Source organism: Stenella coeruleoalba, assembly GCF_951394435.1.
Source record: "Stenella coeruleoalba genome assembly, chromosome: 3".
NCBI classification, from domain to species: domain Eukaryota; kingdom Metazoa; phylum Chordata; class Mammalia; order Artiodactyla; family Delphinidae; genus Stenella; species Stenella coeruleoalba.
The window spans coordinates 157,823,316-157,847,750 of record NC_137148.1 but is presented as its reverse complement, the minus strand read 5'-3'; the positions used below and the strand labels follow the sequence as shown (position 1 = coordinate 157,847,750).

At 57.2% G+C, this 24,435-nt stretch overlaps 1 protein-coding gene across 1 annotated transcript; it reads left to right on the top strand.

The window, feature by feature from the left end:
• Nucleotides 1-349: 349 nt before the first annotated feature.
• Nucleotides 350-24,072, top strand: WNT9A (Wnt family member 9A; the record flags this gene model as incomplete). The annotated part of the gene is made up of 4 exons (XM_079915827.1): nt 350-654; nt 19,722-19,978; nt 21,067-21,329; nt 23,590-24,072. Exons 1-4 carry the CDS (start codon nt 560-562, stop codon nt 24,070-24,072), a joined length of 1,098 nt encoding a protein of 365 aa, XP_079771953.1. The 5' UTR covers nt 350-559.
• Between the last annotated feature and the right edge of the window lie 363 nt (nt 24,073-24,435).

Genomic DNA, 24,435 nt, shown 5'->3' with positions numbered 1-24,435 from the left:
ACCGGAGTCCCCTGCGGCACTACCCCTTGCCTCCCGGCCAAGAACTCCGCCTTGGCCCCGCCCCAGGCCACACCCCGCCCCCGCGGCCGCCCCAAGTCCCCCACCCCCAGGTCCCCCAACGCTCCCACCCGCTTGCTCCCACCCGGCTAGCCGCCCAACGCCGGCCCCGCCGTCTTGCCCCAGGCCACCAACGCTCTGTCTTGGCTCCACCCCCACAGCCGCCCTGGGGCTCGTTCCCTTCCCCCGGCCCCCGCCACGCTCCCGCCCCTTCCGGCCGCCCCGGTTCCCACCCGCCCCCTCGCGTGCCTCCCTTCCCACGCGCGAGGCGCGCCCTGAGACCCGAGTGGCCGGGCAGCAACGAGGCTGGGCGGGGCGCTGGCTCGGGTTTCGGCCCGCCCCCGGCGCCGGCGTGACCCCTCCCCGGGCGCGGGCGGGGCCGGGCCAGCTGGCCGGCGCCCCGCCCCCGGCCTGGCGCTCCGGGCGCTATAAGAGGGCGGCGGCTGCGGGGCGCCCAGCGCGGGGCCGGGAGCGCGATGGTCAGCCGCCGCGGCGCGGCAAGATGCTGGATGGGCCCCTGCTGGCGCGCTGGCTGGCCGCGGCCTTCGCGCTGACGCTGCTGCTCGCCGCGCTGCGCCCCTCGGCCGCCTACTTCGGGTAGGTGCCTCGGCAGCCCGGCGGGCGGGGCGGGCGGGCCGTGCCCGAGGCCGGCGCGGGCGCGAGGGCGGGGGCGACCCAGGTGCGCGGGGCGCGGTGCCCGGGCTAGCGAGGGCCCCCGGGTTGCCTGGAGCTGTTTGTTTGCGGAGCCCGCGTCGCTGGGTCCGCGAGTCGGTGTCCCCGTGGCGCGGAGCGCGGAGAGGGGCCGGCGTACCCGACGGGCTGGCGTGAGGCCCCGGTCCTCCGTGACCCCGGAGCCGTAGTCGCTGCGGCCGCTCCCGCGGCCGTGCGTGAGGCTCCCTGGAGCTCCGGGACCAAGCTCTGGTTATCGGCTCCCTTAGGCCAGGATTTCTTGCCAAACGTCTGGAGCCTCCCTGGCCCCTGCACACCCACCCCCCCTTGCAGTTTCCCCCTCCTTTCTCTCCTCGAGAAGTTAATTTAACAACAACAAAAAAATACGTACAAAATCCAGATGTTCCTTGCTCTGAGCCCCAAAGGGAAAAAAAAACTCCAGACTGGAGGAATTTTATTTTTCTTGCGCTTTGCTTCTGACGTTCGCTCGGGCCCCGGCCCGCGGGAGCGCGTCTGTGGGACCTCTCCGGTGCGCAGGGCCCAGCCCAGCCGTGAATGCTGCCTCCCGCCGCCTCCAGGGTCGCTGTCCTGCGCGCTTCTCCGCAGTAGCAGTTAGTGTGGTTTGGGCTCGTCTCTCTCCGACGTTCCTTCCTGCCCTTCCTCGTTCCTCGCTCTCAGATCTGGGATGTCCAGACGGGCGAGCTTTGGGGACCCTCGCTGTACTCTGCAGATGGGCACACCGGGGTCTGGGTGGCATCGTGTGGGCAGCCCTCCGGATCTCCCCAGTCTCCCCGCCTCCTTACCCCGTGCCACTCCTGGAGCCGAGGCCACCCTCGCGTCCTGCCCAGTCCCTGTCCTGCGTGCCCTGCGGCCGTTCCCGGGCTGCCGCCCTCCACCCGTCGTCACCTGTTCCCTCTCCCCTGGACCAGGCGCCGGCGCGCAGCGTCCTGGCCGGCAGAGGGCCCCGTTGGTCCAGAAATGTGGCACTGCCAGGGCGGGGAGAGGCCGACTGGGCGAGAAGCCCTGCAGGTGTATCCTGTTCTCAAAGAAAATAAAATATTTTCATGGGAAACTTTCCCTTTGTGTTTTTCTCCCCCCTCCCCCTTCTCCTGTTCTTTTTTCCTGGGTTGTCTTCCAGGGTCAGCTCCCTGTCTCCTTACCCTGGAGACCCCACCCCGCAGCCAGAGCTGTGGCTGTGGGTTTGGCCCGCCTGGGGCCCAGGCTGTGCAGAGGCTGGCACGCCCCTGCATGCCATCTGTGCAGCCTTTGCCTCACCCTCTCGGGCAGAGGGAGGGTCAGAGGCTGGCTGTCTGGCTGCAGGTCCACGGTGAGTCACGATGGCCTGTCAGCCAGCTGTGCCTTCTCGCTGTCCGGGCTCAGCCATGGGTCTGCTCACCAGGCTTCAGACACACCCTAGGCTTGTCTGCGCCACGCTGTGCTCTGCTTGGAGTCTCCCTGCTGCTGGCCTTTTCTCTCTGGGAAGATCAGACCCACAGGGTGGCGTTCAGGGTCCTGGCTCCCGCCCTCCATCCCAACCCCTGTAGCATCCCTCTTTTTCTCCGTGTTTCCTCTGCACTTTGTTACCTTCAGGGAAGTGTGGCCAGTGGCTGTGTGGCAAGTCAGGAGGGCTTGGAGCCCCTGTGGCTTCTCCAGCTAGCCCTTCTGGCCCTGCTCTTTAATCCCAAAGGCCCCCTCAAATGAGGCTTCCCAAGTCCTGCCCCGTGGGTAGCATAGAAAGCAGTTCTGCTGCCTCTGCTGGGGGTACACCCCACTTCCCCCCTCCCCCTGCCACCAGACAAGAGAGACAAGACTCAGCTTGGTGGATGGAGGTCCTGGAGGATGGCAGGCTCTGTGCCAGCTCCACAGGCAGGGAAGGTAAGGGACCTGGTGCTGGAGTCCACTCAGGATAGCACCAGGCATGGAGGCCCAGCCTCTGGCTAGCAGTGACTGGCTGAGCCTGGGTCTGGGGCCCTTTCTCCGGGCTTAATAAAGGGGCAGGAGCCAGAGGGGAGGGGGAGGAGGAGATGGCCCAAGGCAGGCAGGGCCAGGCAGGGCTGGGCCAGAGCCAGGGGGCCTCTCTGTGCCTTGTGCTGGGGCTTCCCTCCCCACCCCAAGTACAGAGGGAACAGGGGGAAGGAGCTGGGATCCAGCCCTCCTCTCCCTTCCCCCACTCTGAAAGCTCTGCCTGGCACAGAGGCTCACAGGCAGGGCAGCTCCAGTTACAGCCCAGAAACCCAGAGAGGCTGGCCTGGGGGAGGATCACGTGGGTGGTGGGAGCCCTCCTCGCCCCGCCCCCCCCACCCCCCCAGGCTGCAACCCAACCCGCCCTGCTCCTGCTGTCCTGCTCAGCCTCTGGCCACCAGGCAGGGCCCTCCAGGTCACCTGCCTGCCATGGGAAAGGGGCTCTCCTCTCTTCCTCCCTGGCCTGACCATTCTTTTTGGTGTGATTAGCAGGTGGTGTTTCCATCTGGTTCTCCTGGGGCTACAGAGATGTCTGTGCTCTGGGGGCTTAGACAGCTGGCCTGATGCTCTCTTGGAAGGAAGTGGAGCCTGGCTCTAAGGAGGAAAAGACTGTCCCAAGGTCTTGTGGCAAGTTTGAGATACAAACTTGGACACCCCTCCCTGCTGCCAACCACCAAGCCCCCTGCCCCACCCCATAGATCTGGGTGGGCTCTCCCATACTTTGCTCCTCTCTTGGCGTTATCCTCAGGTGAGAATATAGAGCTAAAGGGTGGGCCTTGTGTGCTGAAACCTGCTCAGGAAGGGATGCCCCAGGCCCTGGGGCAAGCCACCCTTGTGCTCCCCTGAGCCTGGAGCCAGGGGCTGGATCTGGGGATGTGGGGGATCTGTGCTTGCCAGAGCAGGGTCTGGGCTCCCCAGCACCTTGCTGCCTCTTTCTTAGAGGTCCCGTGTGTGTGCTGAGCCAGCCCCCTGCAGAGGCCCCTGGGGAAACTGCTAGACAGGCATCCAGGGGCTGCACAGGCCAGCGGAGGCCTGAGGCTTCCAACGTGATTAATCTTCTATAGAAGTAAGAAGGGGCACGGTGAGCCCTGAGGCTCTTTCGTGGTGTTGGCTTCAGCACTCCACATTATACAGGAAGCATTTGCAGGGTGATGTGGGGGAGTGGGGCACTGCTGTGAGGTCTGGGCTCGTCCCAACTCTCTGGTCCAAGTAGCCTGGAGGCCTGCATGGAAGAGGCAGCACCAGGCGTGACACTAAGGGCTTCCCTAGCCCATGAGGGGTGCTGGGAGCCAGTTTGAAAGGCAGCTGAGGTGCTCTGGACCATCGCACATGGGGGAGGGCAGTTGGCCTTAGGGCCAAAGGTCTTTTTGTTATTGAAACGTAACTCACATCCTGTAAATTTACTTAGTTGAAGTATACAGTTCAGTGGTTTTTAATACACCCACAAGGCTGTGCAGCCAGCACCGCTATCTAATTCCAGAACATTTTCATCACCCCAGAAACCTCATATCCCGTCTCCCCCTCCCCCAGCCCCTGGCAACCACTAATCCACTTTCTGTTTCTGTGGATTTGCCTATTCTGGACATTTCATATAAATGGAATCATACCATATGTGGCCTTTCACGTCTGGCTCTTTTCACCGAGCATGCTGTTTCCACGATTTATTCACCTTTGTAGCAAGAATCAGTACATCATTCCTTTTTGTGACTAAATAATATTTGACTAGCTGGACATAGGGCAGTTTTCTTCCACCTATTCATCTGTTGATAGACGCTTGGGTAGTTTCAACCTTTTGGCTATCGTGGATAATGCTCCTGTGAAAATTGGTGTACACGTTTTTTTTGGCTGTATGTTTTTAGTTTTTCTCGGTACATACCTAGAAGTAGAATTGTTGGATCGTATAGTAATGCTACGTTTAACCTTTTGAGAAGCCACCAAACTGTTTTCCACAGCATCATTTTACATTCCCATCAGTAATGCACCAGGGTTCCAATTTCTCCACTCCTCGCCAATGCTTGTTAATTCTCTGATTTTAAAGAAAACATATTTTTTTGTTTGTTTTTAAATTCTGACCACCCTGGTCGATTTGAGGTGGTGTCTCGTAGTTTTGATTTACATTTCCCTGATGACTAGTGATGTTGAGCATCTTTTCATGTGCACAGTGGCTATTTATACTGTCTTATTTTGGGGAAATGTCTATTCAGTTTCTTTACCTACTTTTTGGCTCAGTTGTTTGTCTTTCTGTTGAGTTGTAAGAGCTCTTTAAATGTTCTAGATCTATTCTTGGACTGAGGAAAACCTGTTTTCTTGACCTGTGAGCTGGCATGCTCTCACCCCTTCATACAGGGGCTGCACCCATGGGTCTTCACAACAGATCTTCCCCCTGCTTGGCCCCCAGTGGACTATGTGGGGGGCCAGGGTGCAGGTGGCTGTTCATTTGCTGGAGCCTGGTCTGGGGTTGGGGCTAGCTGGGGGCCCTGGCACTGTGCTCGAGGTCTGCCCCAGAGGGGCTGCTGTCACTGGGGTGAGGGAGGGCTCTGAGTGCGGGTCAGGGAGGGTCGACTGCCCAGCGCCAGGAGGTGAGGGCATCTCCTCTGCTTCTCTGAATACTGAGCCTGGGGCTCAGCTGGCAGTCCTGTGTGGCCACGTGCCTGCTGGCTGCTTGGAGGAGGGGCTCCCAGCTGGTCCCTAGAGTAGGAAGAAGGAGGGAAGATTTCCTGGGCAGCAGGAGCGAGCCTAATGGTAGAATGGTAGAATGACAAGGCTGTACGGTGAGCCTGTGAGTGGGCAAGGGGTAAGATGGAGCCCTGCTAAGAGAACGAGACAGCTCTGACAGGGGCTGGGCGGGCTTGTGTATGGGGCTGAGGGCTGGGGCTCACCTGTAGGGGAGGTCAGCCTTTCACAGAGAGGCTGGGGAGACCCAGAGTCCACTGGGGCTAGGGAGGGGCTGACAGAGGGAGAGGTGTCCCAGGGGATTCCCTGGCCAGGGGTGGTGGTGCTGTGAGCTAAGCAGGCAGGAGCTTGGGGAGTCACATGGGTTTGGGCAACAGGGCAGGTGCTACCCATGGAGACCCACCTCTGGACAGACATGCCCGAAACAGTCCTGCAAGGCCTCAGGTCTGGTGTTTGAGGGAGAGGCCATGGAGAGCAGTGTGCTTCAGAGGGTCAGGAGAGGGTAGGCCTGCACTGGCAGCTGAGGTGGGGGAGGGCCCAGGCGATGGGGCCCTATCCACAGTGTCCAGGGCAGCTGAGGGGCTGGCAGGGAGATTGCTGAGGCCCCTTGGAAGCCCTGTGGGTGAGACCTCAGAACAGCAGGTGACGAGGGATGCAGGGCAGGGGCAGCAGGCTGAGGGAAGGTGCCTGGGGATGTGGGGAGGGCTTCAGGTCAGGGAAGGGAGCTCCAGGGACAGGAGAGGATAGAGGGGTGGTGTGTGGAGGGGCCTGGGCTTCCTGCCTGCAAAGGAGGGGGGATTCTTCTTGGACTATGGTCCAGGACCTCTGTGGCCAGTAGAGGGACCTAGGTGTTCCAGTTCCCAGCCTATGGGTCCAGGGCAGACATGGGGAGGCAGTTGGAAAGAGCAGGCGGGGGAGGCAGAGGGGATCCCTTGGGGAGCTCACTGCCCCTTGCATCTCTCGTCTCCAGAGTCCCTCCTGCCTCCCCCCTTCTCCTGGCCAGTCTTCTCTGGGGGGCTGTGGACTCCCAAACCGTTGGCCCCTGCCTGGCCTATTGTCCCCTTCCATAGGCTCCTGGGGGGGCCCTGCCCTGGCCCCCTAATACAGAGACCAGATAGAGGCAGGTGGGAGCATCAGGCCAGGACTGGGCCTCTGGGCTGGGAATCTCGTGCACACAGGCTGTGGAGTCCGGTGGCCTCTTGGTGGGGTCTGAGGTGAGGAGGAAGCCGCCGCCATCTGGCTCCCCTCAGCTGTGTGAGCAGATGTTCTGCCACAGCCGGCGGCCGTCTGGACGGGAGGACAGCTGGCCTAATCTCACCCCCGTCCTTGCCACTGTGGTCCAGGACCTGACTCCAGAGCCATGGGCACTAGCATGATCCTGCCCAGGCTCTCAGGGTGGCCCCAGACTGAGGGTGGCGCCCACCACCCACCCCAGGGGCCTTGTGATATAGAGGACAATAGAAGTGTGTGGGTATTTTTTCTCCTGGAAAAGAATGCACACACACGATTCCTCCCGGGGGGCTGTGGGCCCTGAATTCGGGGAGGAGCGATGAGCTGATAAGGGGCCTGGCTTGGCTTTCCTGGCTGTAGAAAAATGACACCTGTCAGCAGGGCCGGCACTCAGCCCCCTTAATCCCAGCCTGGGGGGCACCCGGCTCCCTTTGTGTATTGTCCCAGAGGTGGGGGTGCCCCTGCAGTGCCCACCCTGGCTCAGCAGACTGCAGGAGGTTTCAGAGGAGGCGCAGTTGTCTGGGAAGTGGGTGAGGCCAGGTCCCTGCTTGAAGGTCAGCCTCTGGTGGGTGGGGAGCAGGGCCACTGTCCTCATGGGGCTACCCATCCTCCTGCGTCTGCCTCAGCTGTTGCCTCTTCCAGGAAGCCAGAGCATAGCCCAGAAGTATCACTCCTTACCTGTAGCTCACCTCTGGGGAAGCCAGGAGGTTCCCTTGTGGTGTCTCCTCCAAACTGCGCTAGGCTGACTCTTCCGAGGCCTGTGAGGGGGCCCCTCCGCTTCCTGGCTCTGCACCCAGGAGCCTGGTGTGGGGTCTGAGGTGCTCGTTCTCCAGGTGGCCCAGCCCCCTGCTCACCCCTGGCCCTAACCTCCACCACGCTGCACCCACACTTGCTGACTGGGCCATTACACCTTCCAGTGCAGGGATGGTGGGCCAGGTGCAGCAGACACAAGACAATGGGGCCTAGATGTTGGACAGAGGCTTTGCGGGCGTTTTTGCTGTGGTGCCGTGCTGAGGGGAGAGGGCTCTGCTGGAGCTCCCAGGGTGGGAGGTGGGGGTTGAGGACCCCACTGAGCGAGGGTCGGGGAGGTGGGAGCAGGTGGCTGCCCACGGTGCATAGCAGGTCTGAGCAGGCCTCTGGAGTGGGGCTTGGTAGCGTGGGCTGGACGATGACCAGCCTGTTTTCCTGCAGGGACTAATCATTAACGGACATCTGTGGGCTGGTCCAGGGTCTCCAGAGGAGGGCAGCCCCACTCAGGACAGTATCAACCTGGGTGGTGTGCTGGCCATCTGGCTCTGTGACCTGCGGGCACAGCCCGCCATGCTCCCCTGCTCCTCCCAGTGAGGTTCCTGGCTGGCCTGGTGCCCCTAGCCACAGGAGGAAACCCGGCCGCCCAGCTGGCAGGCCCTGCACCTCGAGACCGGCAGCCGGACGAGGGAATGGAAAAAGGCAAGCCTCAAGCTGCGTTTGTTTTTCTTAGCGATACCTGAGGTAGACGTGGCCAGGGAAGTGGTCTGGCCCGAGAGTAGAGGCTGCCAGGGGCTCCCAGACCAGAGCACACCAGACCTGGCTCCCTCTTGGACAGAGGGAGCAGCAGTGGCTGCCTCAGGCCACCCCAGGGTGGGGTGTTGATTGAGGCTGTCCCAGTGTTCCCCATCTGTGTCTGGCATGGTGCTAGGCCCCTGGGAGGCCAGCTCCAGGAAGGAAACCAGATATCAAAGTGATGCTGGTAGTGGCGGCGGTGGTGGTGGGGTCCGGTGGCTCTCCGAGCACCTGCCCTGCATCTTGCCTGTCCTTTGTGGCAGCCCCGTCGTGGGTCCACAGCCATCTCTGAGGCCTGGGGGTGTGGTGACCAGGGCACAGAGATGGCCTGGTCACTCTGGTTCCTCCATGAAGCCACTGCAGCCCGTCTTCTCCTTGCGGCAGTCAGTGAATGTGGGGGTCCCATGCAGCCTCAGCCACCTTCCTGGGGGCTTTCGGCATGCCACTGTCCAATCTGGGCTCCACCGTCCTGCTCTGGAAAGGGGGCAGTTGGCTGGTGGCCCTCAGAGTCTGGGGGTCCCACGAGTTCTGCTCGCTTCAGGGGCCTCGTGTGGATGAGGACCTTTCTGTTAGGCTTGGGGGTGCCAGGCCTGGTGGGCAGTGCTGTGGGTCCCAGTGTAGTGGAGTTTGCTGAGTCCTGTGTCTGCCAGCTGACCCCCAGGGTGGCCAGGCCTTAGCTAGGCAATCCCCTGGACAGTGATGGATCTGCGGACTGACTAAGAGCTCTTCGTGCCCTGGAATCTTCGGGCCCCATGAGGTGGGGAAGTCGGGGCCTGGCAGTTCTCACAGCTGATGGAGGTGACAGCTGTCACAGACACAAGGTCTCTGCCACAGTGTGACCTGTATGCGGGGAGCTGCCCTCCCGCCCTGCTCAGCCCCATCCCTTGGCCCTCACCTCCTCCTTGGCACGGCAGGGCACCAAGTGATGGTGGAGCTCTCGGGGAGCCCCAGGCTCTGGTGGCGTCTATGCCCACCCCACACCCGCCTGCTTGGGTGGGAGGCTGCAGGCCACGGGAGGATGGAGGGTTAATCTCAGAACCAGTTCTCAGCACTGGAATTTGTTTTGAATTTGATTCACACAGAAATTAAACGCCGTCTGGTGGGGCTGAGGTTTCCTTGGCAGGGCGCTGTGGCTTCTGGAACTCCGGCCTCTTCTCCTTCCGCCCAGCCCAGGGTCTCAGCTCCCCATGCCCGGGGAGCTGGGTTTGCGGGCAGGGTGGCCCTTGTGGTGGCTGGGCCTGTAGGCAGGAGGAAGGGCAATCGAAATCTGTTCCCCTACCCCAACTGTGAGTGAGAAGGGGTGAGGTGTTCTAGGGGCTGAGTGATGTGGGACAAGGATGGCTCCAGTACCAGCGCGGGCCAAACCTGCACCCACCCTCTTCCGACAATGCCCGTCCCGCTACCTGGCTGTCCTTGGGGCAGATGTGAGGATGTGTGACTGGCTGGGTGCTCAGAGGGGCTGCGCTAGTAGTCCCCAAGCAGTCAGGCATGACAGCCTCAGGCCTGGTCCACAGAGGGGGTTGGGCATCCCCAGACTTGGCTCTGTCTGTCCTAGGTTCTTTCCTGCTGCCCCAGGGCTGGAGTGTGCTCTCTGCAGAGCTCGTCAGCGGGGTGAGCCCTCAGCAACGTGGGACCTAATCCAGGATGATCTGGTCTCAAGATCCTTACCTTGATTACTTCTGCAAAGAGCCTTATTCCAAAGAAGGCACATTCTGAGGTTCCAGGTGGCTGTGAATTTGGGGACCTTTATCCTGTGCTTCAGATTATTCCTGCAAACAGTTTCTCAAATACGGCGACCAGCATATGGTCAGAGATAGCTTGGTGTGCAGGGAAATGCAGCCAAAGGACTTGCAGAAATGATGGCAGCAGACCAGTAAACAGAGCATCCCACACTGAATAAAACAACTCTCACTGTGCTTGCAGGAGCAAGATAAGCTTGGGATATCTGTAAGGAATGAGAAGCCACAAAAACTGACCCAGCAAGTTTGGAAAAACCAAATAGAACTGGGAAAAATTTTAAGTAGTAGACTGATTTGAAAGCAGATTATAAACAGTTGAAGAGAATTAGCAAACTGTAAGATGGGTCAAGAGAAATTACACAGAGTGTGGCATGGGAAGGCGGATACACAGAAAGCAGAGAGGGTGAGAAACCTGGGGACACAGTGAGGAGGTCCCACATGCTCCACCAGAGGCCCAGAGGTAGAAGAGAAGAGAAACTGATGGGGTGATACATGGAGAGAATGGCTGAGAGTTTTTCTGAAACTGATCAGAACAATCAAGAAGATTCAAGAGGCCCAGTGTCTTTCTAAGCAGAAAAAAAAAAAAAAAGCTCATGCCAGAACATGACAGATTGCAACTGCAAAACACCAAAGCAATCCCAAAAAACAAAATACAGATTACCTTCCAAGGATTGTCAGGCTGACAGCTAAGTTCAGAACTGAGAGCAAAGCCAGGAGGTGGTGGGACCATCCCCTTGGTGCATGAAAAGAAAATAACTGCCAGCCAAGAACTCTACGCTCGGTGAAGATTACTGTAAAATGAGGGTGAAATAAAGACATTTTCAGACAAATTGAGAGTTGCTCTGAAGGAAATGTTGATGCCGCAGCTTAGGCATGGGAAATGGCCCTGCTGTGTTCCAGACACAAAAAGGAGTGAACAGCAAGGAGAAGGTCACAGGGAAGGAGGGGATAAGGGAGCATTGAACAACTTCCTGTTGGGTCCTAAATGTAGAACTAAAATACACAACAGCATATAATTCCAGGGAGTCAGCAAGGTTGTGTTCTCAGGCCTCATATTACTGAGAAGGGGGTGGTATTGACCAACATTGAACATGGGTAACTTATAGACTCATGTTGTAATTTTGAGGGTAACCATGAAAATAATGGAAATATATGACTTCAAATTAACAAAAGGAAAAGGAGAATAATGAAAATAACCCAAAAGAAGGCAGGAGAGGAGAAAAGAAAAAGAAGAGGCATGGCCAGCAGAAAGGATAAACTGAGACCCCAGGACCCCAGTGGATGAAATGTTCCAGGCATAAGGCTGAGGTGATTGGGGTTGTGGTCACGTCCTGAGTCTAATTATAGGCTCTGGGTGAGAGACACACGATGTAAGGATAGAGAACATAAGAGGATGGAGAGAGAACACACCAGCTCAATGGGCCATAAGGTAAAGAGGGAAATGAGAGTAGAGAGAGGCTCAGACTCAGCACAGTGATCTGAGCTGTGACTGTTTTAGTCAGTGACCTGGGGCTGTGTCAGGCTCAGTCTGGTGCCCTGAGGCTGCAGTTTCGGAGAGGCTGAAGCAGCCACAGTGGTAGCTTAAATGCATATTTTAGAAGTGGAGAGACACTTGAAAGCACTCAGCAAGTGTCCATCACAAAAGTGAGGAAGAGAAGTAAGGTAAACCGAAAGAAAGTAGAAGTAGTGCAGAAATCAACAAAAAAAACGTGCATTAAAGATGAACAGATCCCTCTCTGGGAAGGTCTTAGAAACACCTGAGGAGACTAACCCAGTGAAGAGGAGGCTCAGAGTGCTAGTGTCCAGCTACGGGGAACATCATCACAGATTCTGCAAACAAAAACAAGGGAATGTAATGAACAGTTCCATGCTGATAAATCTGCAGATTCAGAGGAAATGGAGAAAACCAAAAAAGTAACAGAAACAGATTTAAGATATAGAAATACTGACTAACACTATAGTAAGCAAAGAAATTGGGTCATTGGGAATGTAAAGTGGTATAGTCACTGTGGCAAACAATCTGACAGTTCCTCAAACAATTAAATATGGAATTCCTCTATGACCTAGCAGTTCCACTCCTGGGTTTATACCCATGAGAAATGAAAACATATGTTCACAAAAATATGTGTACATGAGTGGTCATAGTGGCATTATGAACAATAGCTGAAGAGTGAACAACTCAGGGACTTCCCTGGCAGTCCAGTGGTTAAGACTCTGCGCTCCCAATGCCAAGGGTACGGGTTCCATCCCTGGTCAGAGAACTAAGATCCCTCATGCCGCAGGACGCGGCCAAAAAATAAATTAAATCAATAAAATAAATAAAAAGACTGAACAGCTCAAACGTCCATCACCTGAGGAGTAGAAAAATAGAATGTGGTATATCCATACAAGGGGATATTATTACATGCTACCACACGGAGGGACCTTGAAAACATTGTGCTAAGTGAAAGAAGCCAGTCAGAAAAGGCCACACGTTGTTTGATTCCTTTTATAGGAAATGTCCAGATCAGGCAGACCCACAGAGGCAGAAGGTAGATTAGTGGTTGCCAGGAGTTGGGGGAGGGGAATAGGGAGGTAATAGCTAAAGAGTACGCTAAGTAGTTTCTTTTTGCAGTGATGAAAATATCCTAAAATTGACTGTGGTGGTGTTTGCATATATCTGCAAATACACTACAAAATGCTGAATTATATACTTTAAATGGGCAAAGTTTATGGTAAGTGAATTATATCTTGATATATAAAGGTGTTCTAAAAGAAAAGAAAAAGAAATTGGACCAGAAAAGAAATGTTTCCACCAAGAAAAGGTCAGCCTGCATGGCTTCATGGCAAGTTCCACCAAACAGTCAAGAAGACACGATTCTAATCTGACACAACTCTTCTAGGAAATTAAAAAAAAAAAAAAACTCCTGCTAAGGCACTGAAACTCAGCAGGAAGAGCATGGGAGAAGAAAATTACAAGCACGGATGCAAACATCCTAGACAAAACATCATCAAGTTACATCAGCAAAACAGAGAAAGGATAAAACCCATCGTGGCCAACTGGGTTTATTCCAGGAATGCTTAATGTCTAACATTAGAAAAATCAATTAGTGAAATTCCTCAATTTAGCAGATTAAAGGAGAAAAATCACACATCAAAAGATGCAGGGATGACATTTGATAAAGTTCAACATCCATTTGTGATTTTAAAAACATTCATAGCAAACTAAAAGCAGAAGGGAACTTCTTTAACTTGATACAGGGTGTCCAGAAAAACACACAGCAAACCTCATGCTTAACGGTGAAATGGCAAAAGCTTCCCTTTTAAAACCAAGAGTCAGACAGGGATGCCTGTCGTCACCGTTGTCTAAATCTGGGTGATGCCAATTGTCTTAACAGACCCTCAAGCATGATGGGAGTCTTTTCTCTCATGTAGCAATCACGTTCTGGCTCTGTGAGTGCATTGACTCCTGGTCTCTCGCCTTGTAGTGCCAGTCTTTAGGGCACCCTTGCGTCTGGAGGGGTGGGTCTGGGTAGCAGAGATGAGCGAGGATGAGGGTCCCCACTTTCTGGTGGTGGTGCCCACAGTTCTCTCCTTCACTTCATGGCCACATATGCTCTGTGCTGGCTGGTGGCTGTGGAGCTGGGGGTCAGGAGGCTGGGTCCCAGAGGGTAGCTGGCAGATTCTGCACGATTATGCTGATGGCCCTAGCCAGTGTAGCAAGGCAGGAAGAACCGCATAGTAAGAAAATAGACTGGTGTCTCTGCAGACTGCATGATTGTACACAGAGCATCTGAAAATCATCAGAGATGAATTACAACACATAGCAAGGTCACCAAATACTAAATCAGCATAGGGTCAGTTGGACTTTTGTAGGTCAGCAACAGAGGGAAGACTGACTTTATAAAGTTATTTTATTTTTATACACTATCACTCTGGAACACAGACTGACTCTAATACAGGCCAGCCCTGTGGGAGGCTGTAAGACTTCAGACTTCAGTGGGGGAACGTGTAAGACTTCAGAGAGAGGCAGGAAGGAATCCTGAGTAAATGGAGAGAGATGCTGTTCTCACCAATGGAGAGATTCAAAATTACACACACAGGGGACTTCCCTGGTGGCGCAGTGGTTAAGCATCTGCCTACCAATGCAGGGGTCACGGGTTCGATCCCTGGTCCGGGAAGATCCCACATGCTGCAGAGCAACTAAGCCTGTGCACCACAACTACTGAGCCCACGCACCTAGAGCCCGTGCTCTGCAACAAGAGAAGCCATCACAATGAGAAGCCCGTGCACTGCAACAAAGAGTAGCCCCGCTCGCCACAACTAGAGAAAGCCCGCACACTGCAAAGAAGACCCAATGCAGCCAAAAATATATAAATAAATTTATTTTAAAAAATTGCACAGAGCAGTCATGACCACCCCAGCAAACCCTGTCACGTGTGTGCAAATGCAGAGCCAACGTGTGCCCTTGGAATCTGTTGGAAGGAGCTCCTGACGGAATCCCAGTAAAACGTCAGGAGCTCGTGACACTAGCCCAGGGTGGAGCCTGGAAATGAGCCACATGTGAGGCTGCTGTGACATCACAGAGCAGCGAGGAGATGGAACCTTTGGGATCCTGAGGGAGGGATGCTGGCCCCACCATACTTCATGGGCAGATGTTGGTGTCAGCTGGATGGAGAGCTGGATGTGCACAGCAAGATGGGGAAGCTTTTGGAAGATGTTTAGGAGATTGTTTATGACATTAGTGGTGGCAGTTGAGAGTGCCTGGGCACAAGGCTGTTTCTTGAGCTGGGTGAGAGCTGTGTTTCCCAGTTGTGCTGCTCACTTCCATGTGTGTATTATATCTTTTGAAGATACCTGAGTGTTGTAAAGTACCAGACCAACATTTAGGTCTCGTTTCTTCCCAGGAAATGGGTCCAGCGCTGGGAGAGGACAGCCAGGTGGAGCAAGGGCAGCCAACCTGGACTCAAGTCCTCCATGGGATTCCTGGGCAGGCTTATGTGCCCATCGACCCGCCTGTCTCAGACCAGATGCCCACAGAGAGGGAGGGGCAGCTGTGTTGAGCACAGTGGCAGGTGCACTGGTGTGGGCAGCTGGGTGGTTGGAGGGTCTGTGCTGTGCCGGGTGGCCTGGGCGCTTTCTGGGCTGGAAGGCGCAGCCCCTGGAGATAGGCTGTGTGGGCAGAGGCTCATTGCTCCAGGCTGGCATACAGGGCTGAGAGCCTGTGAGGGACTTCTCCATGCCACTGGCTGTATGTTGAACTTTGTCATTTTGAATGGGCCACAAGTGCATGGGACAACGTGTGAGTGGCTCACACGCCATAAGGGAGAAGAACGTGTTTCCTCTGCCCCAGGCTGCCTTTATCCTGGGTTGCCCCGTGCACCCACAGGTGTGCACGCAGGTACTCTGCAGAGGTAGGCCTGTGCCTTGCACTGAGTGTACACGGCAGGTGGGCTGCGGCATTTCTGAGGCCTGCTGAATACTGGAGTGGATGGAGCCCATTTATTCAGCCGATCTCCAGTCTTTTTGAATACCAAACAGTGCTTCCAGTGTTTTTGCACGACAGCATTGCATTGGGTAACGTGTGAGTGACATACACTTGTACGTTTTTTCTTGCTGCTGACATTAAATTTTTTTTTTTGCTTATATGTTTTAAGATAACATATCTGTAGTCTGTATTTCTAGAAAGAGAATTGGTGGGTGAATTTTTATAGATATGTCAGTCCAGAATTCCAGCCAAGGAGGAACACCTCCTTCCCTGTGTCCTTGACAATAATCCTATCAGACATTGATTTGTACTCCTCTGATGAATGAAAAATAACCTATCAATATAGTTTTTTGTTTTTGTTTTTGCTGTACACGGGCCTCTCACTGTTGTGGCCTCTCCCGTTGCGGAGCACAGGCTCCGGACGCACAGGCTTAGCAGCCATGGCTCACAGGCCCAGCCGCTCCACGGCATGTGGGGTCTTCCCGGACCGGGGCACGAACCCGTGTCCCCTGCATCGGCAGGCGGACTCTCAACCACTGCGCCACCAGGGAAGCCCTCAATATAGTTTTATTTTGCATTTTTTTGAGTGAAATGCAAATAAGTTTTTAACAGCCAGCTATATTCCCTTCCCTTGAACTGTATGTTCATATCCTGTATCCAATTAACAGTTGATTCCTTTGTTATTGATCTAGAGGAAAAGATACGCCTGTGTCCACATATGTACATGCAACACATGCACATGTGCCCATATGCACATGCCCACACACAAGCAAAGAAACTTGGTCCTTGGCCTGGGATCTGAATTGCAGCATTTCCTCTGTTGGTCTTGGGGTTCTATGCTACTTTTTTCTGTGCAGAGATTCTTGTACATTTAGATAGTCTAATTTATTAAATTTTAAAGGCATTTTGGATTCTGAGTCACTCTGACAAAAGCCTCCCTGATTCTAAGAATGTTTTATGAACCTCTCATCTTTCCTCCAGCACTTCTGTGGGTTCCTCGTTGTGTTGTCGTTTCTGCCTCTTGTCCCTGGGACCTTCTCCACTGAGCCCGGACCCACCTGATGGCCACCCTCTTCCCTGTACCCCATGCATTGTCTCACCCCTGCACCTCCGTGAGGGTTTGTCCTCTGTTGCTGCACTCCGGGCCATAAGTTCACAGGCTGGCTGCACTGAGTCCACACTGACTGTTAAGGGGGCCTGGGCAGGGGCCAGCTGGGCCCCCATAAAAGGGAGGTGGGGATGTGCCATCTTGGGATGAGGGACGCCGGGGGGTAGAGCAGTGCTGCCCCCTTGGGTTTCAGCCTCATGCCTACCATGGGAGCTGGGTGATGGCTCAGGGGAAAGGCCTGGCCCTTGGGCCTCAGGCCTCAGCCATGTGGCCACACGATTTTCAGATGGCCATTCCTGGACTTGAGCTGACCCTTCCTCAACATCCTTCTGCCCAGAACAGATGTAGACCCCACCTGGCCTCAGGAGAGTGTCAGCTTGCCTGTGGCTGTGTTTATGGAGCTGCCTCTGATACCCTGGTGGACATGCTGAGGCCAGGTGGGAGTGAAACTACCTGTAGCTATGTAGACTGGTCCTGGGTGTGGGGGACCCCTGAGTTAGCTCCTCATGTGCAGTGTGGACACAGGCTGGCACCAGGTGGGGGGGGGGCCCTGTCCTCAGTGCCCATGTGCAGAATTTGGACACAGGCCCCCCCAATGCCTCCTGGAAGACTGGAAGGCAGCATCACCTGCCATTTGTCTCCCTCTCCTCGTCCGTTTCCAGCCTGGCCCCAGGTCCCCCCAGGATGGCCTTACAGTAGGGGTCTTCTTGGATGCCGGAATGTTTTGGCAGCGGTGGGAGCTTGGTTAATCTGAATCCTGCCTGGGGGATGTGCTGGTTGGAGGCTACAGTGCTTTAGCCATGTGGCACGCAGTTCTGGGCACAGCTGTTGACATTCCTGTCTGGGGACAAGTCTCCACTGTGTGAGCTGTCTTTGTGTGAGGAGTATGGCTCTTCCGGCCTCCAGCCCAGGGTCCTCGGGCCCCTGCCTGCTCACCCTGCCCCAGTGCAGCAGCTGTCCTCAGGCAGGGGCCTGGAAGTCCACAAAACTGCCCCCTGACGTCAGCCTCTGCCACATCCCCATGTCCTTAGGCATGAAGTCCTAATGCTAGATAAGGGGTGCAGGTAACTGGGGCTGCCGTGTGCTGCTACCCCTCCAATGCATCGTCCCAGCTCCAAGCTCACGTGTCTTCTCCCCGAAGGTCTTACTGCCTCTGCATCCCCACTGCTCAGTGGCCCACAAAGGATCTGTCCGTGTCTCAGGGACCTTTGGAGCTTCTCCTCTAGCCAGCACCCATGCTGGCCTCCCACAGCACACCCAGGGGCCTCCTGATTCAGAGTGTTGCTTACGGAGAGGGGCACGGGTCTTTCAGCAACGTCTGCACAGACTTGAGCTGGCAGGGATGCCTCTGTGGGCTCTGCTCACCCACGCCCTTGGTCTCAGGGTTGGGAGCAGTTGCCACCTCTGCTCTCCCACAGCTCACCGGTACACTAGCTCTGAGCACTGTGGAGAGCAGGGCCAAGGCCTGGGGTGGGTCTTCTCGTGCCCACCATGGCCTCACTCATGCTGCACCTAAGTGTGCAGAGGTGGGGGGTAGTGGTCCTTTCTGCTCTGCACCCCTAGGCCTGACCAGTCAGCTCTGGTGTTCTGGTAGCCTCCTTGCCCAATGCTGCCTGGGCCTCCTGTCAGCCTGGTTCCCAAGCCTCAGCATCCTGCTTTGCTGTTCTCAGGGAGCTGATCAGCAAGGGTGAGACAGGGGCAACTCCTTCAGGGACCGGGATCCAGAGGCCTCAGGGTAGGGCCGATTCTGCTTTGCACGGGCCCCACCCTTACCAGGGTGGATATGCAGCGACTCCCCTCTCCACTAGGCAGGGCAGGGCATGCTGGGGGGTGTGTGCATGCAGCTACAAAATGTGGTACCCGAGGTTGTCCCCAGGGGAACCTCAACCTGCAGCATTACTGCTGGAGTCTGTTAGAGGGTTGGGTTCTAGAAGGCCCTGCCCACATCCCTTCCCCTGCAGAAAGCTGCAGCTCTCCTTGTCAGCCCAGTGGCCACCGTACCCCTGAGGGGGCTTTGGAAGGACAGCAAGAAATGGAATGGGGCATGGTGTGGGGCTCCAGTATCTGTGAACTCCTGATACCCCTGGTTCCTGGGGTTGGCTGAGGTGAGAGGTGGGGGCTGGGGCTTGTTTCTAGTGGTGGGCTCTGAGCCCCATTCACGTCCAGGTGGGCACCTCTCCCTCCTGAGGGCTGAAGGTCTGGGTGGGGCTGGGCCTGGACGTTCCTGGAGCCCAGATGTGCAGTTGTCTGTCTGGGGACACTGAGGCCCATGGTTCTGAGCACAGAGCAGGCAGAAGGCCAGAGCCAGTCAGTCCCTGGATGGAGCAGCTGGTAAGGAGTTAGGGCAGGCAGGCCAGACAGAGGAAGACGGACCCAGGCCAGGGCCTTGGCTCAGCCAAGAGAAGGGGTGGAGTTGCACAAGGACCAGGAGCCCACTTCCCAGGTGGCACCTGGGTCCTGGGACGAGAGGCCCCTTCTGGTGCACATATTCCAGGAGACCCCATTGGAACCATGGGGGCCATCTGCACAGGCTGCAGGACAGGGAGTGAGCCAGGGCCATCCTCAAGGGACCACAGGGCCGTGGGGGGCACCCCTAGCTGGGGATGGCAGAGTGTGGGGGTCCTAGAGCAAGCTGGGTAAGCAGACATGGGAGTGGGTCGGGGAGGGTACAGTAGATGTACGTCTCATGCGGCCTGAGGCAACTGTGCCCGCTCCCTGCCTTGGTTGTCTGCCCTTGGCCAATACCCTGGGCTGGGCAGTCTTCCCAGGTGTGTGTGTATGAGTTTCTAGCTGTGTGTTCCTTCCCCTGTCATCAGACCTGGGCAGTGAGGCTGGTGTCAGCTGGGGTGTGACTCCCTGAAGGGACTTGTTGGGGAGTGGTCAGCATCGGTGTGGATACCTGAGTTATGCTCACTGGGCAGCCAGTGTGAGAACCCAGGGCGTGCAGGGGGCCAGGCAGGGGTCCACAAGCAGTTGGCAGGGCAGGGCGTGAGTGGATATGGGGGCAAGCGGGTGTAGAGAGGATGCCTGGTGGGCAAGGGTCCCACGGCCTTCTCACCACCCCTCCGCTGCCAGGTTCTCTGTGACCTTTCTATACCGTCCCTGGGCCTGCTGCCCCTTCTGTCCCCCAGGTGGGCCCACTGGGGCTCCTATCCAGTTGCCACCATGCTTTCCGGCTGAGCAGGTTCTTCTGCTGCCCCAGCATCTGCAGCCCTCGCCCAGCGCCCACCTTCTGCCTCTGGGGCAGGGCTCACTCTGGCCTCTCTGTGCCCAGGCTGACGGGCAGTGAGCCCCTGACCATCCTCCCGCTGACCCTGGAGCCGGAAGCAGCTGCCCAGGCACACTACAAGGCCTGCGACCGGCTGAAGCTGGAGCGCAAGCAGCGGCGCATGTGCCGCCGGGACCCCGGTGTGGCTGAGACGCTGGTGGAAGCGGTCAGCATGAGTGCTCTCGAGTGCCAGTACCAGTTCCGGTTTGAGCGCTGGAACTGTACGTTGGAGGGTCGCTACCGGGCCAGTCTGCTCAAGCGAGGTGAGTGTGCTGGGACACTGGGCCGGAGCAGGGAGGCAGGACCTCCTGGCCCTGGTGTGCGCCCCTAGTGCAGCACCTCAGCTGAGTTCCAGGTGACTGGGCGGTGGGTGGGATCTGACCCCCCCGATCCCCCCTTCCCCTGCCTCCTACCCTCTCCCCCATGCCCGGTCCCTTCTCACACCTGCATGAAACAGTTGCTGGTGGCACAAGGCACATGTGGTCAGCTGTGACAAGGCCTGAGGCAGCTCTGATGGCTCTTGCCACATGGCAGTGGCTGAGGCCCGGTGCCTGGGCACAGGAGCAGGGGTCCAGCTGGTGCCCCAGCCCAGAGCACGGAGCCTCCTCTCTTGTGTCTCCTTCTGCATGAGGGTGCCGAGGGGGACTCTCATCTGAGTCTCTCAACAGCGTTGTTTTAAAAACTAGGGGACACGGGGGAAGGGTAAGCTGGGACGAAGTGAGAGAGTGGCATGAACATATATACACTACTAAATGTAAAATAGATAGCTAGTGGGAAGCAGCCGCATAGCACAGGGAGATCAGCTCGGTGGTTTGTGACCACCTAGAGGGGTAGGATAGGGAGGGTGGGAGGGAGGGAGATGCAAGAGGGAGGAGATATGGGGATATATGTATATGTATAGCTGATTCCCTTTGTTATAAAGCAGAAACTAACACACCATTGTAAAGCAATTATACTCCAATAAAGATGTTAAAAAAAAAACAAAACTAGGGACCTGAGGCCCAGGGCATGGCAAGGCTCACAGAGGGCCCTGGCCAGTCTAGTAGGTTGGAGACCCAGATGGATAGGGTCTCCGATTGCTGGGCACACCTGTGGCCCAGTACACTCTGGGTTCTCTCCTGCCCCTGACCAGTCCTATGTCTGGGGCACGAGGGAGCACCTCCTGTCCCCAGGTGCACATGGCAGCCCAGGCAGGTACGCCCCTCCCTGCATGGAACACACCAGGAAGGATCCTTCCCGCAGACCCTGCTCTATACGGAATGTGTGCCTGGGGATGCCATGATTTGGCTGCACCTGAGGGAGACGGGGGCCGCTGTGGCCTGCTGACCTGCCCCTGCCCCCACCACCCCAGGCTTCAAGGAGACAGCCTTCCTTTATGCCATCTCCTCTGCTGGCCTGACGCATGCACTGGCCAAGGCGTGCAGTGCAGGCCGCATGGAGCGCTGCACTTGTGATGAGGCCCCTGACTTGGAGAACCGAGAGGCCTGGCAGTGGGGTGGCTGCGGGGACAATCTCAAGTACAGCAGCAAGTTCGTCAAGGAGTTCCTGGGTCGGCGGTCTAGCAAGGATCTGCGAGCCCGTGTGGATTTCCACAACAACCTCGTGGGTGTGAAGGCAAGCAGGGTGGGGTGCGGAGTGGGAAACGGTGCAGGGTGGGGGGCGCACAGGGCACAGGGCAGGGCATGGGGTGGGTGTGGGGTTGCAGGTGGTGTGAGTTGGGGAGCAGGGCGGGAAAGTGCAGAGGGGTGGGCAGGGTGCATATGTGTTTAAGGGCTGGGGTGCAGGGGCTGAGGGAGGGGCATTGGTGGTGGAGAGGGCTGGAAGGAGGTGAAGTCGGCTGCCTCTGGGGCTCTGTTCCAGCCACTGGTGACAGCCAGGGCCTCCAGTCCTTCTGCTTATAAGGCTCATTACTTACCAGATGGGCAGGGATACTAGTTGTCATGGTGGGGAACTCCATGGAGGGGTGCCCCGTGGTCTCCCATGGTTGGGTGGAACCAGAAGGCCTACTTGCTGCTGGCTGGTGAACAGGCAGGTGGGTCCTGGCTGGTCAAGGCCACAGGGAGGGTCTCCCTGCTGGGCACCATCTAACCAGGAAGACAATGGACTGGTCCCTACCCGCCAGGGCTGAGGGGTGGGTGGTCCTGTCACCAGGGACCTAGGTGGACAGCAAACAGGTAAGTGTGTGGTCCAGGGGTCCCAGGGAAAAGCTGGGGGTGTGGCTGGCTCAAGCTGGGGAGGCGGCTGCTACCTCAGGGACCCTGTCTATGGCCAGGACTGTTCCGAGGAAACTTGAAACAAAAGACTCAAGGTGAAAAGGACTGTTTCAGCTCTCTTGCTGGGCCCTTCTGGGAGCTGCTGGCTGCAGGCATGGCTGGACCTGGGGGGACCTGGCTCCGCAGCCACTCTCTACCCACCCGCCAGCCCCTTGGCTCCACGCCGCTGGAGGAGGCATCGGGTCCCACCACCTTCACTGTGGACAGAACACCCCACCCTCTTAGTCCCTGCACAGGCTGGCCAGTCAAACGCCTCCCAAGGCCCAGCCTGAGCTGGGGGATAGTCAGGGGCTGGGAGGGGGAGCTGCGTGCTTGCTGGGCAGCCCTTGCGATATGGAGCCCCAGCCTAGGGGCTGGAGGGGGGCGTGAGGTCATTAATGCCAGCCTCACTCTGAGCCCCTCTTTATTGAGAAGCCAGAGTTCTGAGGTGTGGGCTTATTAAAGAATCAGTTTCCCCCTATTCCACAGGAGCTCTGCCTCTCCTTCCACCCTCTGGGGAGGGGTGCAGGCTGATTAAATCCCCCATGGGAGGCCCTTTCTTTTCCTCTGCACTCGCTCTTTTGTAAGCTATTAATGAAAAGTCAGAATATGAAAGTGCTCCATTAGCTCCACTGGTCCTGGGTAAGCCTCGTTTTAATTAAATTTGTCCGGGTTTCTCAGCAAAGTATCATTAAATGTGACTCTTCTGTTGCCTGGCTGGAGGGCAGCTATGTTTCTTAATCCCCCTTGAGCCGCCTCTCCCTGGGGGCAGTGTGGGAGCTCAGGCCTGGCTTGGGGCCCACTGGGAGAGGGACCTCCCCTTCCCCTGCCGTTCTTCTTCCCCGTGTCCCTCTAGGGACCCCAGTGTGGAAAGTCAGGCAGGAGGCCCCGTGGGACAGCTGGGCTGACTCCACGGCTTTGCAGGTTGGACCCAAGTCCTGGGAGGGGAAGGGCCCAGCCTGGGTCTTGGGCAGCTTCCCAGATCCCAAGCGGAGTGTGGGTGCTGGGCCATGCCTGCTCCTGCCTGCATGTGTGCGGTGGGTGCAGCCCCCTCCCATCTGGACCTCTCTGGAGGCTTTCTCCCACTTTCCAAGTAGCAGGGTGGGGGATGGTGCCTGCACATGCAGTAGCATCTGATCCCTGTGCTCAGGCAGGGGCATGGCCAGTTCTGTCCACTAGGCAAGCTAACTTGCTTGTCCTTACTTTTTCAAGGAGCAGACTGCTGAGGACAGACTGTGTGGTCCTGGGGGGTGCTGACAGGGGGGCTAGTGGGGAGGTGTGCCCTGCCTTGCAGAGGGCAGCCTGGGATGCAGGGATGGGAAGGGAGGACCATGATGGTGCAGGAGGTGGGTTCAGGGTGCTGCAGTGGCCTCTCTGAAGGTGTGGTGCTGGCTATGGGGTTTCTGTCCTGGGTGGTTCATGACTTGGAGAGGGAGGGACATGTGTGGGTACCAGGGGGCCTGGGTGATGAGCAGTGGTGACCCCCTTTGCCTGGGCCCGGGTCTGGGGGGCCATGAGATCTGGCCCTGGGGTGAATGGCAGTTCCAGCCCCTCTGAGGGTTGTCCTTGGGGACTGGTCTCCAATCTGCTCAGAGTGGCCCTTATGCCCACCTCCCTCCCAGGTGATCAAGGCTGGGGTGGAGACCACATGCAAGTGCCACGGCGTGTCAGGCTCGTGCACCGTGCGGACGTGCTGGCGGCAGCTGGCGCCTTTCCATGAGGTGGGCAAGCGCCTGAAGCACAAGTACGAGACAGCGCTCAAGGTGGGCAGCACCACCAATGAGGCCACCGGCGAGGCCGGCGCCATCTCACCACCGCGGGGCCGGGCCACAGGGACGGGTGGTGGCGACCCACTGCCCCGCACTCCGGAGCTAGTGCACCTGGACGACTCACCCAGCTTCTGCCTGGCCGGCCGCTTCTCCCCAGGCACTGCCGGCCGCAGGTGCCACCGTGAGAAGAACTGCGAGAGTATCTGCTGCGGGCGTGGTCACAACACACAGAGTCGGGTGGTGACCCGGCCTTGCCAGTGCCAGGTGCGCTGGTGCTGCTATGTGGAGTGCAGGCAGTGCACCCAGCGCGAGGAAGTCTACACCTGCAAGGGCTGAGCCCCTGTGCCTGGCCAGGCTGCTGCAGGGGTGCAGGCAGTGTGTGCAATGTGAGGGGTGTACACCTGCAGGGGCTGAGCCCCTGGGCCTGGCCAGGCTGTTGCAGGGGTACAGGTGGTGTGTGCCATGTGAGGGGTCTAGACCTGCAGGGGCTGAGTCCTTGACCCGGGCGCCCCCAGTATACTTGGTTACAAGGCAGGGGCAGAGGCCAGGGAGTTGGCTGGGTTGGCCATCTCTGCCCTTTTATCTCCCCATCTCAAAGGCCTAGTCTGACCTCTGCATCCCCTCTGTTTGTCCCTCCCCATGACCTGAGAGCTTTGCACAGATGCTTTCCAAGCTGTGTCCCCGAGTCACCAGGTGGCC